The 19,759-nt window shown below is 37.7% G+C and overlaps 1 protein-coding gene across 24 annotated transcripts in view; it reads left to right on the plus strand.

The window, feature by feature from the left end:
• Window positions 1-19,759, plus strand: part of LOC145996124 (coiled-coil domain-containing protein AGAP005037) — a 1,065,133-nt gene that overhangs the window by 932,589 nt on the left and 112,785 nt on the right. For 22 of the 24 annotated variants that reach the window (XR_014442750.1, XM_083132404.1, XM_083132407.1 and 19 more), the window contains 2 exons: window positions 11,983-12,139; window positions 12,920-13,147. Coding sequence is in view for 23 of the 24 variants with exons in the window: in XM_083132404.1 (XP_082988530.1) it covers window positions 11,983-12,139; window positions 12,920-13,147 (385 nt within the window). In the remaining variant the exon portion in view is untranslated. Of the gene's footprint in view, window positions 1-10,315; window positions 10,371-11,982; window positions 12,140-12,919; window positions 13,148-19,759 lie in introns of all 24 variants that reach the window. The other 2 variants (XM_083132412.1, XM_083132423.1) reach the window with 2 other exon arrangements.

The raw sequence follows: 19,759 nt of genomic DNA on the forward strand, positions 1-19,759 counted from the left end.
AAGAACAGCTGCCCCACTTGGTTTGTTCACATGCACGAATTTCAATCGCCTTGCAGCTACTGTCGGGAGTGAAAGTTCCATTTTTACATCCCTTGTTTCGTAATGTTTTGTGTCATTAAGCTTCTCGTTGTAATATATTTTGTATTTCTAACCTTTTCCCTCTAATATCCATTTCCTTTCACTCCTCTCTCTCTCTTTTTAAGAGAAAAATGAAGTGTACATTGCACACAAGTATTGCTTGGCATGTTGTCCATGACTGTTTTCATTAATTTTTCTCTTCCAACCTACTTATGTTTAAGGAATGTATTTTTATGTATGCCGCTGCAGTGGCTTCAATTCTTGAAGCTCTCGTTACACCAAATCAAGAGAGTAAGCATGGTAATGTTTATGCATGTCGCTCAATACGGACGGGCCAATTTAAATCTTCACTGTTCTGCTTTCTTATCCCACCCCATCTCTCTCTTATTATCTTTCATATCCTTCATTATTTCTCCTACGATTTCTTCTTTCTTTCTTTCTTTCTTTCCTCTTATTCACCTCTCACTGTCTTTAAACTACTTCACCCCCCCCCCCTTTTCATCATGCCTTACGATGTTGTTAGTCACGTGCTTCCACATACAGTGATTTACTGAATTTTATCAAATTACATTCTAGAACGTATTAATTACATTTTGTGTTTAAATTGTAAAATATTGAAACAAAAATTCTTAATGTTCATTTTAAACATCGGGGAGTAGTTTTATTATTATTATTTTTATTTTATGTTATGTATAATAACCACCGTCAGTTTATTCAATTTATCTGAAGCCAGAGCAAAATGTGCATGTGTCGATTAAATGTGTTCAATTGTGTGGCAATAGTAAATAGATTTCGTATTCGTTTTTTTGTGGGGGGGGGGATAAATTCACATTCTACCGTCGTTATGTCATCACGAAGAAAACAATCTACATATCCAATCTCTATAATTCTATTAACCTTGGTTTCACTGTTCGTTGATACGTTTACACATATTTAACTCTCACATTATGTTATGTACATAAGTAAAAAATTTCATTTGCTGTTTCTTGGAGACCCCTCTCCACTGCCCTAGACGTGGTTAGGACCACACTCCGGTAACTTTCTCATCCGCGGAAGATATGAGGCTGAGAGCTGAAACTAGCCACTTTTTTAGTGTAAATCCTCTTAAATCACGAACCCGGGTCATCGTGAAAGTTAGGCGACTGATCGCTTGAAGAACCATGACAGGTAAAATAACAGTAATCAGAAGGAAACTTATTCGTGTTGATAAGAATTGTTCGCCGAGTCTCGAATGTTCAAAAGACTGGCTGAGAATTAATGTCTTATCACTACACCAAGAGCTATTAGGCGTGACTGTTTCGTCGTTATCTTTGGTTATTTCGCCCTTCCTATGTAAGCTGTGAAATCGTGACACTTTATTCTGAAGTAGAGTAAAATTGAGCATTTCGTAATGTGATTTCGTCGGACAAGAGTAACGGTGTTTGCAATGAAGAACATTTGTAAACCAGTTGATCGGTAAGCATGATTCACGTAGCTTTGAAGAATGTTTCTACTCTTGAGGATTAAGGGCCCAACTTTCGTCAATCTTACCGTATCACCAGATGCTTTTATACAGCAGGTGGCTACCGGGAAAATCTGTGGAAGTGTTGAAAGGAAAGTGCTAGAATTGCGTCTGGATTGGTGACAAGATAGTGGCGCCCTCGTAAAGTTAATTAGGGGTTACGGGACACAATGGTGCAATAAGTTAAAATGCCATGTTCTTGAAAATGACCACTAATCAGTAGCCATTGTACCGAGACTGTCTAAATCTCATTTTCGAGAACGATACTTTCACATCGATACTTCTTGGTCGATTTTAGAAATTGTATTTTGATTTCACTTCACTCAATGGCCTATGAATTTGCTTAAATATCGTTTATGCGATTGGAGTGATGTACAGTGGGATCCATGAGTATTACCCTGCAAATTGTCCATGACTATTTTTATTATTTTTTCTTACATCCTATGTGTTTTTAAGATATGCATTTTTATGTATGCTGGTGCAGAAGTTGTCAACAGCTTGTTTTGAGTTTTCTTTTAATTCCTGAAGCTCTTATTGGGTCAAATAAAGTGCACGAACATGGTGACGGACAATTTGCACGGTAATACTCATGGATCCCACTGTACATATATATATATATATATATATATATATATATATATATATATATATATATACATACATACTATGACTATAGTATTGCTAAATTGGTTGACCAAAAAATGTTCGTGTACAGTGGGAAGCACAAGTATTGTTCGGCAAATTGTTCATTACTGTTTTAATTAATTTTTCTCTTGCATCTTACGTGTTTTTAAATAATAGATATTTACGTGTGCTGGCACAGTGGGATCCATGAGTATTATTACCGTATGCTGGTGCAGAAGTTGTCAAGAGCTTATTTTGAGTTTTCTTTTAATTCTTGAAGCTCTTATTGGGTCAAATAAAGTGCACGAAGATGGGGATGGACAATTTGCATGGCAATCCTCATGGATCCCACTGTACAGAGATTGTCAACAGCTTCTGTGGTGATTTGTTTCAATTCTTGAAACTCTCGCTGGGTGGGTGAAATAAAGAGAAGAAACACGGTGATGGACAATTTGCTTGCTAATTCTTATGCATCGCACTGTGCGTGCGCAAATTGCCTAAAGTTCTTAATTGAGTTTCAACTGTGAGAAAATTCCCAGTGAAGGTAAAAAAAAGCATGTGGCAAAACGTGGAACAAGAAGGGAATATCGAACAACAACAGTACAACTGTGCTGAAGTAATTATACGTTCTTTCCTTCTTTCTATAATGTATTCTCCTTAATATATTTTTTGTATTTTATTTCTAGTAGCGTTCTATTTGTTTTTATATTCATTTTCTCTCTTCTCTTGTTTTACGCTTATTTATCAAATTTTCAATAAATACACAGTTTTTATTGTACTATTATGGTAATTTCTATGAGACCGAGATTGAGGAAGATTTGAATGAAACTGATATTGTCGCTTCGGTTTAGTTTTCATAATGAAGCATTTGTGTCGATAACATGAATGATTGGCTTATTTAGGGTGAGGGGGTGTTCGTACGAACATATTATGATGGTTATCTTTACTTGTTGATTAGAAATTGTAATTTGACAAAACTTGTAAGATACGAGGAGCGCTGAAAAAGTAATGCCCCACATTTTTTTTTCTCAGCTAATATTTAATTGACGTTAATGATATTGCTACAGAATATTGTTGTATGTATACTCTATACATGTTATTTTTCAACATAATCTTGTATGCCATCCCTGTACCAGCTTACGGGCTGTTTCTTCAACCATGTTTTCGCAGCACGAACCACACTCTCATTGTCCTCAAATTTCACACCGCGCAGTGCATCCTTCATTGGCCCGAAGAGATAGAAGTCGGAAGGAGCGAGATCAGGGCTGTAAGGAGGATGGGGGAATACAGAGAACCCTCAATCTGGCGATTGCCTCGGTGGTTTTCAGGCTTGTGTGTGGTTTTGCATGCAAGAGCAACATATCCTTCACTTTTCTGTCTGGTCTCACTCTCCTGTATCGTTTCTTCAGAATTTACTGTTTCACCTTGGGCCAAAACATCAACAAAAACGACCCCAAACATGTCCCAGAACACTTTGATCATCACTTTACCGGCAGAGGCTGTTGTTTTGGACTTCTTCTTTCTTGGTGTTTGTGTGTGGTGCCACTCCATCGATTGTTTCTTTGTCTCTGGTTCGTAATGGTGTGCCCACAACCCGTTTGTGAATATTCACCACACTTTCTTTCTCGGCCACCAAGAATTAAATTCAATTACCGCTCTCTGTTTGTAACGAGTGTCACACAGACCCGCCAGCTTTACTCACCGCTACACTGCTACCGCCTATCGGTCGAACGTGAAACTCTGCACACAAACTAAGGAAGCATCACAGTCGGACTGAGGAACAGGACACTTCGATATCTTCAACCAGTAATGAGAAAAAAAATGTGGGGCATTACTTTTCGAGCGCTCCTCGTATTACGAGCTTTTAACATCCAGTTTGTGGGATGTTTGCTTTGTAATTAAGTAGTCCCGAACCCGTTGAGGCACATGGTGGAACGGATCCCACTTTAAACTGTAGGCTTAGTCCCGATTAGCCTATCTGTACATAAAGTGGACTTAGAAACGTACTACAACAACAAAAATTGTGTGATGTTAACAGGAGCGTAAGGTGTTGGGAAATGACATTCCCTTGCAAAGTGGAAACTCAGGACAGGAAAGGACTGTTCAAAATCTCCCCACCTTGGTTGGAAGCTACATCATTCCGATTTCAACATAGGCGTGCGGAGGCAAAAACATTGGCGCCGACTTAGGGAAAGGGGAGGGAAGGAACTGTCTGGCCCTCCCCAAATTCCTCAAGAAATATATGCATTACACGTAAATAATATTGTCAATCTTGAACTCCTCCCCTCTCAATATTTATATGAAGTTGCCTGCCTGGGCAAAAACCTTGATGAAAAGTTCATTCGGGAAGGAAAAATCTCGTCTCACTGTTTTACTGTATTGACGAGTACGAAACAGGGGCGTATATAGTGGCTGCCCGGACCCCTTAGTGTAATTTTAGGCTTATTATAGTTCCAATTTAATAGGAAATAATGCACACCCCTCCACCGCAGTTGCTTGGAACTTTAATAGGCTTGGAAATACTTAATTTTCTGTATAATATCGTTTAATAACGGCAATGAGATTCCTCTACACTATGTATGTCTGGAAGAAGGGGTGGGGAAATGAATGTCAATCTAAAAGTACATATTTCACACATACTCTGATTTCAGTGACAGTAATTTACATTAATTATTATAATGGGGATGCAGGAATGTGATAATTTCAAACTCAAGTGGTGTATTTTGAGAGGAAAATACTATAATGAAGCCAGTGTGCCGGGTTTACCCCCTGGAAAAAATATCTTGCTTGCCACCCCCCCCCCCCCACCGCACGCCTATGGATTTCAAATATACTACACGTTAAAGATGAAACAAAAATATCTGTTATTCAGTCACCGTCAACGGTGCGATTCATATCTTCATATTCTTTTCTTCAAAATAACAGCATAATTACTTTTTATATGATTTAATGAAGGCAGGTAGCAGAGCAGGTGAAATTTTCTCAAAAGTGGAATCTTAAACTGTGAATCATAAGTTTAATTGCAGTGTGGCAAAAAAAACGAAAGTAAATACTCTTGAGAGATATTACTCACTCTACAATCAACTTTCTATCTAAACATCTCGTGTCTGTGTAGGTGTCATTACCGTTGTGTCTGATGAATACGATACAGCTCTCTGACACAAAGACATTTATTTACCCAAGGCTAACGGACCAAGAAATATTCAGGAGTTTGTATGGGGCTAATATTTTCTGACAGTTTGTGTACATTCCTGGTTTGTTTGGTTACTAAACGTCACGTATTCTATTGTTCGAATAACATTGACGTAATGAGATGGAAATTAGCAGTGATTCGCCCAGGAATTTTGTAAGGGTAGAAACTGTTGCCAACTTAGCTCTTTTTGAGCAAGGTCTGCCTCTTTCGTGCACTCGTTTGACTGTGAATTGGGGAGCACGTCATCCTGCGCCACTATGTCTCCATCACTGGCCCTGGCTTACATAGGCAACTTTTATCATAAGTATAAATTTTTCACGTGATATTGTTATATAACGGCTTGGCTGACGTGAAGAGGACGTAATATTGTTATCCGGGAATACTTTATTTTCATACGACCATCGGAGGATTATAGAGATGGGTGATGCCACCGGTTCTAGACGGTGAAAACTTAGAATAAATTACCATCGCTTTAAAGTTAACAGTATTAACAGCAACCCCCACCCCCACCCACATCCCCACTCATTTGACACCAAAAATTACCCTAGAAGGCCATGTATCCAGTTTCGCAAATCTAGCTCCTTGACAGTTTTTACTCAGTTTACGGTGAAATTCAGCTCTTTTATGCACATCACGTTTGGCAACACTGCCAGGATGGCCATACAAGGCAAGGAGAAATGCATTGGACTTATGGAAGTATTATTTTATTTGTTCTCTTTGGAATGGTATAGAAAAAGATATCAACGGGAAAAGGATAGACTGAAGTAGTTATTGACAGCCGGAAAAGTCGAACCTTCCATTTGATTAGCCATAACTTGAAGTTGAAGTTCATTCCCCGTAAGAATACATGGGTTTCTGAAAATTCTTATTCATCATGTTTTTCAAATATCATATCTAGCTTAATAATTAACTTTAAAAACGCTTTGACTTGCAACATGTGGAGAAATTCATACTTTATTGAACACCAGCTTTTTTGCTCATTAGCATTGCCCATTCGGACGATATTGCAATAAATGCACAACTGGTGGGAAATTGTCACTCTTCCCCTTAAAATAAAGCAATTTTATTCCAAGTCCTCCTCCGTGGCCGTACGGTCTAAGGTACTGTGCTTTGGACTCAGACTGCGGGATGTCATAGGTTCGAGTCCGCTTGGGTTTAGTCTCGGCCTGTGTATAGGACCGGTGGCAACCCACGGTCGTGAGGAAATTGGGGAGCTACGAGTGAGTAGCGTAACCCGGTGTCGGAAATCTACAACGGCTGAGTTTCGACGTACTGCCTCCACGTCATCCCATTACCAGTTGAAGATCTCCATACCTCTAGGTAGGATTGTGGGAGATAGACCAAGGCAAACCTAGTTAAAATTTGGGGTCGTAGTAATATCAGGAATGTATATTTCGTTTTTTCATCTTCTTGCAAAACAATAGCGTGGTTGGAAACACTGACAGGAGGTTGCGTCATCAAACGTTCGCAACATCTGGTTCGCGTAGAGGAAGCAAATAAAAGCAACGGCAATTGTGCGTCGGAGATATATTTTTCTTCAAAAATACATGAATTCCCGGTCCAATAGATTCAACGATGAAAGAAAATACCTCCACGAACTTTCAAAATGCTAGAGAAACTCATTTCAGTAAGTACTTTCTTCTGTAAAAATGAAGAAATACATTGACCCTTCTTAATTTTGTACAATTTTTGATACATCCTGACGATGTTGTGCTGGGAGAGAAGGTCTACCTTCAACTTTGAAATAACTTCCTTATAATAGTACTAATAATGAATCATGGAAAATTATCTACTTGCAACTAATTTTAACAAATACTATCTAAAACTTAATCAGCTGTCTTGTTCATGGACGCCCGCAGGATTTTTTCCAGGGAGGGGCAAGGAAGGTATTTTTCTCCAGGGGGAGGCAAACGAAGGCAAATTTTCCCCAAAAATAGTGTTCTTCCCTAAAAAACATTGCTTACATTTGAATTTATGGTGTTCATGCAATAATTAACATGTACATATTATTTTGGCTAAAATGAAATTATATGTGCGAAGTACATATTTTAAGGTTGACTTTCATTTTCCATGGGGGTGCCGTGGCCCCCCTTGCCCCCCTTCCAGACGCCCATGCTTGTAGTTAAAACTACCTTTACCATACAGTTATGCACTAAGGTACCCCTGTGGATGTGCACACATGCCATATGAAGGCACATGGGGTGATGTGAAGGTAGAGCTCCACATATTCTTGATCTCGGCCATAGTTGGGATGATTTGATCAGCATCACGCCTGGCCACCTTTACACCCCAGGGTTGCTCTCAGGTACCCATTGATACGAGACTGGGTGGGCCTCAGAGCCATGCAGAAACGGAAATGACTGGAAAGATTCCTCGTCCAGATTCAAACGTGGGTCTTCCGCATAGTTGCCAGATTCTCTACCAACTTAGCTACTGTGGCCATAGTATAACTGTAGTTGAAACTAATTTTTCAGTAATCCTACTCTAATTAACTTAGGAACTTTGGTATTTTTGCCAGGATTTTTTTAAAATACCATATTGGTTATGATGTTTAGGAATAAACTAAAATGAGAGAATTAGTTATGATTACAATTCTGTTACTTAAAAGCAGTTTTACTAGAATCTGATTTAATTTCCAGCTTTCACTCAAAAGTATCCATTAAGACTAATTTCACCTATAGGCATTTCCAACTAGATTTCACTAGCTACTTGTAACTAAAGATCTTTTTAATGGTAACATGCACACCCTTATGACAATCGACCGGTTTAATGAATGTGGATCAACCAATTGAGCATGGTAAATCAAATATGAAGAGACAACAGTAACAACAAATAGTAATGTTATGTTAGCCAGTAACTGTATTGTTTCACTTATGTTTTTGAAAATCTACAACTAGTATGATCAAAGTGTGTAGTCCTGAATTAAATTCTATCTTTTTTCCGAGTTTGTACTGTAGGTAGGTAAAGTGTGTGTTGGTAGGCTTGTGTTTTAAGAAGCAATGAGCAGAAATTAAACCTAGTTGTCATTCCGAACAGAGTATTAGAAAATAACGTTCTGTAATGCCATACTAAATGTGTGGGAATATTTTAAAGTTGTTTAAAGATGTGACTGTGTTAATATTCTTTGTCATTTTTCGCATGTTTAAATTTATTTATTTTATACTTTTAATGCCTATTTGAACTATGTTAAAGTTGAAATTGCATGGGTATTGGGTAAACTGGCCCTACCCATTCTCTTTAGTAAGCTTTCAGACCAAAGCAACAAGTGAAATGTGTCAATTGGAAAGAAACCTTCGGAAATAAATGCATTTTGTTTTGTACTGAGTGACATGACAAGCTGCTCATATCACTTATGTGTCAATTGGATGCACATGAACAGTTAAGGCTTTTCTATAAACTTAAATGGGGTCCTTGTCACTTTGGTGTCAAACCTGCAGGACACTTTTCACATCGATCTGAAAGCTTCCTTCCAGTACAACTTTGATATATATTCATATATTTCTACTAAATGATATGGAATACCAGGGTGTGAAATTGGAGAGTGCTAAATAAAAGTTATATTCTTTCTCTGCAATGCAGTGTCCAAAAAAAGGTAAAAGTACTTGATTAAACTAAACAAACTTCGCTAGAACATCTAAGGCACAGTGATGTAAAGCAACGCATGTATTTTTCTTATCCATTGATCGTCTTCTATTTATCATATTGCTTCCTTATGCAATTTGCACCGTTTATTCCCACCCCTCTTTATTGTGACTATGAAGTGAGATTGTCTTCTTCAGAGCAGGCAGTGCCAGGATTAATCATTTAGGGGTGCTGAGGGGTGTGATGTTGAAAATAAAGAAAACTTGAACATGTTTTGGCCTCTAAATAATATACCAATTAACTTTAGGCATCTATTACAATATGCCAATGAAACTGAAGAATACTAGCGACTTGCATAATTTTTGCTTGATTTTAGCACAACGGTATGTTTGGAACCTTTCTCAAGGAAGACTAATAACATACATGGACGACCAGAGGATTTTTGTACACAGGCAGGGGAGGGGGAGGGCAAACTGCAACACCCTTATAATAATTGAGATAAATTAGTACTCCAAAATGAAATTATGTGTGTGAAATAGCTATTTAATTTTAGAGGGACAATCATTCTCCTTGCCTGTAAAAAAACACTTTGAGTGTTTTCCGTTGAACATAGCTTTCGGAGCACCCATTCGCATCAGAGCATGGGCATTCCAAATGGGAGCAAGGGAAGGCCTCTGTAATGAATGTCAATCTAAAAATTATTTATTTCACATCCACACTTTCATTCCAGTAACAGTAATTTGCATCAATTATTATAACAGACTGATAATAATTACAAGCAAGACTGGTGGAGGGGGAATGCTGTGCTTGCCCCCTTGGAAAATATCCTGCAGATTCCCATGTACGTGAGCAGTTCTACTGCACAGGCCTGAAGCCAGAATTTTATTTTGGAGTTTATTCTTGAATAAATCAAAATTTGTTTGTATTCGATTACCACTAGCCATTTCAATGTGTGCGCCAACCTCTGTTAGCACGGTGTGTTATGAATGCACGGGTCGCAGGTTTGAATCCCAGCCTGTGCATGAGTGTTCTTTGTGAATGTACCTTTATCAGTTTCGTCACTCATATCCTCATCTTCGCGGTTAGACAAAAGTAGCAGAAAAGCAAAATAAAATAAGTCAAATCATTCAACATGTATTCAGTTTATACTGAATTCTGACTGTTTTTTCTCCTACCACTGCTACACGACAATTTCACACCCTCCATACCCTTGTAATAGCATAAGATAATTTCACTACTATTTCATAATAATTTTGTTTGCCTTGCAATGCTAGGTGGGAATCCAAGAAGCTTAGACATGTTCCAATGGCTGTAACATCAAGTGCTTTTCTTTTCAGGCTGTCAAAAAAGGTATGGTGCATTCCCCACAGGCGGCCGAGTACTGGAGAGGAGGTAATAACTTTGAGCAGCACTTTCATCGCCGTTCCTGACGAACTTCTGCACTTCATGTTGCAGCTAGTGTTTGTTTGTTGTTCTGCTTCACTTTTAACACTCTTCTAACCAACACAGGGTGTAGGGCACTGCTTAATGCTTTAATGCTTCTTAACAAATTAGCAAAGATCTGGCAGTAAGTAATAAGCAACACCATTGCATAAGTAAACGTGCATTTACATTCGTGCTTTGGCTTCTGTGCACAATCTAATAACAATAATAGTAATATATATTCCAGTATAACATAATAATAATAACCCGTGGCCCAACAGCCCATTGAGGGCCCGGACCTACCTACCAACTGCCAGCCTCACTCACCCGAGGTGACGTGCCGTCAGCACGATGATGCGAAATCTAATAAGTGAAATGAACTGTCAGTAGGCTTTTTCGTAATTAACGCAGGCTTGGCATCTAAATTTGAAATTCTTGTACGTACATTTTAATATGAGAAAGTAAATCTTGAATGATTTTTTCAAAAAACACCAGTTTGAATAACAATGCAAATATTCAAAATTCTGAAACTATTAAGAATTCGTTCTGGAGCATTTTTAATAACATTTCCGTGATTTGATATCACAATTGTGTAAATATTAACAGTAGTGGCGATTGGGTGCCAAAAATGGAGGGGCAAGCAGAATTTACTTTCTTTTGGTACACAAGGCTTAGCATTAAGAGGCCATAGTGTGGGGGCAACTGCCTCCCATGATGTCCCCCTTAGTTGCTGTCACTGGTTGTTTGTAATTTAGATAACAGCAAATGCATTGAAATTGAGTTGAATACTCTTGATTAAACTAAAATTTAAATAGGTCAATTTTTAAGAGCGTAAAATATTACCCCCCCTTTTTTTCCAAAAGAAAAATTGCTTATGTGGGCCACAGTCCCAGACAAATTTTAATTGCAAATGCATATAATTAACTTTGTATTGCAATAAACTAGTTTTCTTGCATGAAAATAGATTTTGTTGAGTTAGCCGGCACTTGAAGTGCATAATATTAGTTGGAGGTATGTTTGGTCAGGTCTTGTGGAATGCTCCTATGGTGTAACATGCTGACAATGAGACAGCTGGGGGGATGCTGCGTGAAAATTTTGCTAGCTGGAGGATATCCCCCACCCACTTGGAGTACTGCAGTTAGGTTAAATGAGGTTAGGTAATGACACAAATCCAGATTACTACAATGTAACATATGTCCAAGATAGTGTACAAAAATAGTACATAAATTTGGTTACTTCAAAAATTTTGACAATTATCCCGTAACAGCTTTTAATTATGAATAATAATGATAACGTACCAAAGCCAGATGCACATTGTTTTGGTGTTGCATTTATTAGTTACTGCATTAGATCTTACAGGTAACATTACCGTACCCGGCTGTTAATTACGTGTACCGCAGGGGAAACTTCAAGACGGTGTTGGTACTTGGTGTTCTGCAGGTGCCGTTTTGCATGTGTCGATCAATCTTTTGATGGTGTTTTATCCCATTTTCCGTAGCTGGTATTCTCTGTCTGTTATGTGATTGTTTCTTGAGCACTGTACTCTTTGTCCTACTGATGTACATGTGGTTCTTGTTCGTAGGCTAGTAGTAAAACTCCTAGTGGCACCTCGCCCTACTACATGGCCCATTCGTACCCCCCAGGCCAGACCGTATCTGCAACTGCCACGCTCCCTCGTGGGCCAATGTTACGCGCCTACTCCCCAGCCAATGAAAGGACAAAGCCTCTGCCCCAGACAGGTAAAAAAATATCCCTGTTTTATACTGATTCAAAGGGATAATATTGTAATTCAAGCAAAGGAATATTATTTTTTAAAAAAGCAAATATATACAGGGCCATTGCATTCAGAATATTTATATTTTCACATTAGTATAAACCATTAATTTATGGAAATTATCAGGACGAAGTGTCATTACATATTTTTGCAGCATGGGCTTTTTTACCTGTACCATACCCCTTGCATGATTTTGTGTTTATTTTTCACTTCATTTCATGAAATTATTCACTGAAATTGTAGTCTGTAAAAAGAACATAACTTTGTTTCACTTGTTTTCCATGTATTGGAGTTTTTGTTGCATGCTTGTTGTTGTAGTTTTCAGTATAGTTCTTTTTATAGCCATCTCTTTGTGCAATTTTAATATTTTTATTTATTTTTATTGTGTTTTGTAAAAATGTTAATTTAATTAATTTTATTTGGCAAAAAATAAGTTACTATTACATTTAAAAGGTAAATTTTCAGATTTATTTTGAGGAAAACATTTTATTTTTTTACTCCTCAATGTTTTGTTTTATTGTAATTTGCAAAGCAATATTTTGATTTTTTCTACATGGTAAAAGGTATACTTGAAGTAAATTTTAAATTTCATTCAAATTACAGTGTTTAAAGAAAAATGTTTAAAACACTTTAAAAAGTATTTCTTCAATAAATAACGTGATCTTCGTAAGGAAGCGCAGTAATTCTCTTTTGTCACGTGGTTAAATGGCAGAACCAGTGTTAAAATGCCATCATCCGTTTTTAGGTGCAGCCCAACCACCTCCTAAACCACAGAGAACATACCAACAGCCAATCATGATGAAGCCCGGAGTGCGTCCAAACACTCCCTCCCAAGGCCCCATCTCAGGAACTGCCCCCTCCCCTCGCTCCAGCCAATCTGTGCCTGGTGGTCCCCCACGTCCTCCCGATCGAGTCTATGGGCCCACTTTCATATCTCCGCAAGAGAGGAGGGACACACTTTATTCGTCACCAGGTCAGTTCCGTGCAGTCTCGTCCGAATGATTTCATACTCGCATTTATTTAGCCCAAGCTTTCGATAACACCACTTTTCAGCACATGCTGTTAATCCTCGTAACGATCGACTTAAAATCCATTTCTTTTAAAGAAATGCAATGCAAATTGTGTGTTGCTCTTAATATGTATAAACCATATATATATATATATATATATATATATATATATCTTCCTTATTATAATCATAGCAAAATTAGCAATTTTGGAAATAGTATAATATTTTTTCATTAAATATAATTCTGCACTGTAGCAGGAACATCCTTTAATAATAACAATGCAATGAATAAAAAGCACTTTGCTTGAATTCAGTATTAAAGAAGAACATGGTAATAATAATAGTCATTTATTCAGTATTTTCATTTACACTAATTTAAAACAGTTGCTATAAATAGCTATAAATATATTTTTGGTACATGTTAAGTATTATTCCAAAACTCACTTTTTTTTGCATTGCCAAAAGAACACAGGTACCTGAATTTATTCAGACATTTATTTATAATTATTGAATCAAGTTCATTAAACCTAGTGCACAAAAGCATGAGAGTTATGCAAATTATAATGATTATATATAATCAGAACGTTATTTCTTTCAAGTTTCAATTTTTTTTGTGTAGTGCATCGAGTTGCATGCAGGTTTTTGGTAGTGTCTTCAGGAAATGTAAAAGTTTTCAGACAGGAGTATATTGTTAATTTTTAATTTACTTTATTTTGTAAAAATTATTTTGCTCAAAAGTGGTGTTGTGGCAATATCTTGTGAGAAGCATGATATGAAAGCAGAATTTATGTTTTTTTTTCCTTTCCTTGTTTTTCGTTTTCTGTCTTGTTTGTAAAATCAGATCTAGTTTCTATTCATAGTAGATGTTCTTAGAGTAAAAGTGTGGTAATTTCAATAAATCAGAGTAAAATGGAGAAATAGCAATGAAGCATGTTATGATGGGTTTTTCCTGTCTAGAGTAAAGAAGAAAAAGAAGCAGGATTAGGTATAAGAGTTTAATATGTTTGTTTACTCAACACTTTAATTTCTCCAATTTTCTCTTCTTTCTCTTGTCATCTCTTACTTTGAAATGCACGAAATAGTTTTATATTGTCTGTTGCGATGTTCTGTTTTAGGAGATAAGTATTGGCTGCAATTGATACATATATATGTCATATGTCTTTGTGTAGATTAATGATTTGCAGATTGGCGCACAAATGTGTGTTCTTATACTGATCGCAACTCCAACTGGCGGTTGATCTTGATGGCTATTTCTGGCACCTTCTTTCCCCCAATCATTTTCGCGGGGGGGGGGGGGCTCCAATAGGTGTCAACAAACTCAGTTGCGAAGTAAATTCTGAAGGGATCACCTCATTCTCCCGAAGCAACGTTCCCAAGCATACTTATGTTTTTGCCAGTTTTCTTTATATGACTGTGTATCCACCTGCATTCCGACCTGTTTGTAGTCCCTCCGGAAACTTAATCGTTCAGGACCACGTGTGCAGTGGTACCATTAACCCCCGCTGATTTCTGGTGCTGACCTGAGAAGACTCTTTCTAGCTTTACAATACGTTTGGCAACATGTGGTGTACCCAGCGCTCATTTGTTTCATCATGTGAACAACGTTCAGTACCTTTGTGAAAATCCAACTGATAGCTGATTCGCTGTTTCCCAGCCTCCAGTTGGAGTTGCGTTCAGTATAGCTATCTTCAAGAGCACCAACGTTACAATTATGAAGAAGACAACAGTATCTGTGTCACATTACCACCATTATGTAGAAATAAATATATTAATAATCCGATGGCATAGTGGTAACGTCGTCACATTGTAATCAAGTGAACCTGGGTTCGATACCCAGTCATGGACGTCCACAGGATTTTTATTAGGGCGGGGCTTATTTCCCGCCGTACTTGTGTTGCCCCCTTAAAAGACACTTCTTCAGATTGAAGTTATCGTGTTCCTGCAATACCCGTCTAATGATGAACATAAATTACTGTGAGTGAAATGAAATATGTGTGTAATATATAACAGGGTGTCTGCCAGCCAATAATATCAAGAAATCAACATGTAGGTCAAGAAAGTCAAGAAATCATGCTTGACGTCAAAAATTTTTGCTATTTTTTTACAGTATAGAGAATTTACATTGTTATATACCTGCACTGGGATTTGATAAAATTGAATATTTGGAAACGTAAAATTGTATTGAGTTGTGGCAGTGGTAGCAATAGGATTCCAAAAAGGGGGGGGGGGGTCAAAGACAGTATATTTTATTTTATAGATAAGATTTAGCATACTGGGGAGGCAAAAGTGGGGAGGGGGGGAGCTGCCATCCCTCGCCGCCACTGTGTTGTTGTTAAGATTTGTTCATTTTGTTTCTTAAGAATTACATTTGTGTATGCGTGAAGTTTTGTAACAGTATTATAGTAATGTGGCCATTCCTCATCCAGGATGAAGTCTGAAACTTTAATTTTTACATGCATTAATAATTAACGCAAGTCTAAATCTCTTGTTAAAGTACACCTCCAGTTTTCATCTTAACCGGCCTTGAATAAAAATATCTAGTTTCTCTATTTCCAACTATACATAAGTAGGGGGCGATTAAATAAATGTTCAGAAAGAGGGGGGGAGTCGAGAAAATGGAAGGAAAGGTCAAGAAAAAGTCAAGAATTTTGGATTTGTTATTTTGGTAGACAGCCTGTATAAGTTTATGGTAACATCTTTGCAGGGGATGAGTCATGCCCTCCTCTTCCCCCCCTTTCAGGATGACAATGTACCCAGTGGAGGCGCCATCTGTGCATAAAAGTTGATAACAATTCAATTGAAATATAGGAATAAGCTTCTTTTGTTATTTAGTATCAGTTTTCTGCCACTTTTGGTTAACGACAAGGATGAGTGATGATATGATGAAATTGATGATCGGACACTCACAATTTGCACCCACACCATGTCAAGGTATGAATAATGGATAAACTTTTCAATATTATTATTATTTCAAATTCTGGACCTTTCTCTGCTATTTTAGAATATAAATGCATTTGTTTGCTATTTTATGTCATTAAATACCTTGCCTTCATCCAGACCCGCAGCCAGAATTTTATTTGGGGGGGGGTCATCACTTACCAGCAGCCGCCATTTAATGGCAACAAAGTGGAGGGTAAATGCCCTGAGTATGAATTTTTCAGTGCAATACAACTTATTATACAATATGTTTAATCCTGCTAAGGGGGTAATATTAATTACCACTACTTAAATTTGGTATTTGTAGGGAGGGGGGGGTTAAGGGGTGACCCTTTCACGAAGTACAACCCAATTGTCAACCTCACTTCCACGTAGTACGCCCTGGACTGCATTCTGCAGACTTACGAGGTTCTGGCATCTAGACCTACGACCAATATAATCCTCTGTAGAGTTTTGTGCTGTCCTGTGTTTATCCTTACGTGTGCTGAGTGCCCCTTTACAGCCTCAGCTTTTAATCCAGGTAAGGATATTTTAGTTTTCAGACATGCTTTTACGTATTTTTGTTATGATAAGGGGCTGGGCCCTGTATAGTGTGATGGGTGCAAAATAGCCTAAGTCCTGATGCACCCACAATTTTTAAAATCAAATAAATTTAAAAATTCAAACATATTTTTAGGATTTCCAGGGGGAGGCTTCAGCCACCAGAAACACAATAAAGCATTCATATTTCTTTCCAAACTTCGTTTATGTACCACGCCATGTTACGGAACAGGTCACTGAATTGATTTCCCTATCTAAGGGTATTCCACAACTGTCGGCGTAACACAGATGGGCAGGCTCGCAAAATAACTTAAATATCTTCCTTCTAAGGTGAAATCAAAGTAGTTTACAGAAGCATGCAGACGAGATATTTCCATAGCTGGGGATGCGAACATCCTTCATCACCTCATGCATGAAACTTTATGGACGAGGATGTTATGTGGTTGACTCTGTCTTGATCTTACTCTAGCATGGGTGTTTACCCATTACCATCACTCATCTTCATCATTGTGACAGCCAAAAGTGTCAGAAAACTAACTAACTCTCTAGCCTTCTTGAACCCGAAGGTTCATGGCTGCAGCAACACAGGCATTCCATCTGTCCTTATCTTGAGCAAGATCTATATACTCTTTTCCATCCCTACCGATTTCCTTTAGGTCTATCTCAATGTTGTCCCTCCATCTTCACCTTGGCCTTCCTACTGGTCTCTTACCATCAGGTTTCCCAACAAGAATCTTGTAAACTCTTCTTTCCTCTCCCATTCGTGCCCACCTAAGCCTTCTTGATTTAATCATTCTAATAATATCTGGACATGAATACAAATTATGTAGTTCTGAATTATGTAACCTTCTCCACTCACCTGTCTTATCATACCTTTTAGGCCCAAATATTTTCCTAAGGATCTTATTTTCAAATACTCTCAATTTATGTTCCTCTTTCAATGTAAGGTACCAAGTTTCACATCCATATAATATTACAGGCAAAATGACTCTTTTGTATATTTTAACTTTTAGTTTCTTGGATATTAAAGGAGAAGACAAAAGTTTATGATGAGAAAAGTAACATACATTTCCTGAATTAAGCCTGCCTTTTAATTCCTCTTTAATATCATTTTCATTTGTTAGTATTACTCCAAAGCACTTGAAATTGGAAACTGGTTCAAACAAGTTGTTATCAATAATTAGATTTTGATTATTACCTAACACTTGGTTTCGGCCTGTAAGCATATATTTAGTTTTCTCTTTGTTAACTTCCAAACCTATCTCTTTAGCTGCTTTGAAAAATATTTTAGCATTATTCTTAATAGTATTTACATCATCCCCCAGTAAAAGTCTACATCATCTGCATATACTAACAGCTGAGTCACACCGTTTAATTTTAGTCCTTCATTAGTTTCTTTTACCTTCCTAACAGCATATTCTAAGGCAAAATTAAAGAGCAATGGAGATAATGCATCTCCTTGTTTTAACCTATCATGAATTGTAAATTTGTCAGACATATTAACATCCACACGAATTTTACTTTCTGTTTCACTGGTGCATAAAAGTGGCAGAAACGCAATGTAAAATAACAAAAAATGTTTCTATGAACATGACTGAAAGATGGACGTCCACAGGATTTATTCCAGGGGAAAGGGGGGGGGGGGGGGTGAGGCACATTTTTCCACAATAAAACTTTAAAAAAAACACTTCTTCAGTTTGAAGTTATCATGTTCTTACAACAAAACTCTTGCATTAATTAACAGATATTACTGACTGAATTGAAATTATATGTGTGAAATATGCAATTTTAGGTTGACTCACTATTTTCCCGGAATGGGTGTGGCTCTCTTTGCCTTCCCTTCCAGACATTCATGAACTGAAACAAAAAGGAAATAAAAAGCTCAATTGACTAATAGATGCATGTGTGAGGTAAATGTATACGAGGGTCACTATTTATATTTTGAGCCTTGGCAACACTGATTGAAGTTAGGCGTGATTTGACGTTTGCACGGAATCGTCTGGCATTATTGACCATAACGTACTTCAAATGTTTTATCAATAGCTTCATTTGTGTTGTTTATGTTGCCTTGGAGATTGCACGACAACAATAAAATGGAATTAACTCGTGAACATTTTCGTGCTATGATCTTTTACGATTTTCGACGTGGATTATGAAGACAAGAGTGCATCGATCAACTTACTTCCACATTTGGCGATGAAGCCCCATCCTTTGCCACTGTGAAACGCTGGTATAACGAATTTAATCGTGGCCGCCATTCGCTCACTGACGAGATTCGCGAAGGTCGTCCAAAATCAGTTGTTGTTCAAGAAAACATTGATGCTGTGCAAAACCTAATAGTGCAAGATCGTCATGTGACATACTGTGAGATTGAGGCAACCATAGGCATTAGTTCCACCAGCATATATAAAATATTACATGATCATTTAGCTGTGAGAAAGGTATGTTCTCGTTGGATCCCACACAATTTGACAAAAACTCAAAAAGACGCTCGGCGTCAATTGGTGCAAACAAATGCTCAATAAATACAATCGTGGTGCTTCAAAAGACGTATATAAGATTGTAACAGGTGACGAATCATGTATATATGCATATGAGCTGGAACGTAAACAGCAGTCGACTGTATGGGTGTTTCAAGATGAACCCAATCCAACAAAAGTTGTTCGCGCTCGAAGCACATCGAAACAAATGGTCGTCTGTTTTTTCGGTAGAACGGTCAACTCTGAATGGTACACAACAATTTGTTTGCCAGAGGTCTTCGGTCAAATACGGAAAACAGACAAAGGCCGTCGGATCATTCTTCATCAAGACAATGCCAGCTGTCACACATCTCGTCTAACAACCGACTTTATGAACAGTCAAAAAATTGAATTGATGGGTCATCCACCGTACAGTCCTGATTTGGCACCCAATGACTTCTTCTTGTTCCCGAATTTCAAGAATAAATTGCGTGGACAATGATTTTCGTCGGCGGAAGACGCCGTTGATGCGTTCAAAAACCATATTATGGAGGTGTCTCAAGAAGATTGGAAAAACTGCTTTGACAAATGGTTCGAACGAATGCAAAAGTGTATTGACAATAAAGGAGAATACTTCGAA

Source organism: Lepisma saccharinum, chromosome 12, assembly GCF_977018435.1.
Source record: "Lepisma saccharinum chromosome 12, izLepSacc3.1, whole genome shotgun sequence".
Classification (NCBI taxonomy): Eukaryota; Metazoa; Arthropoda; class Insecta; order Zygentoma; family Lepismatidae; genus Lepisma; species Lepisma saccharinum.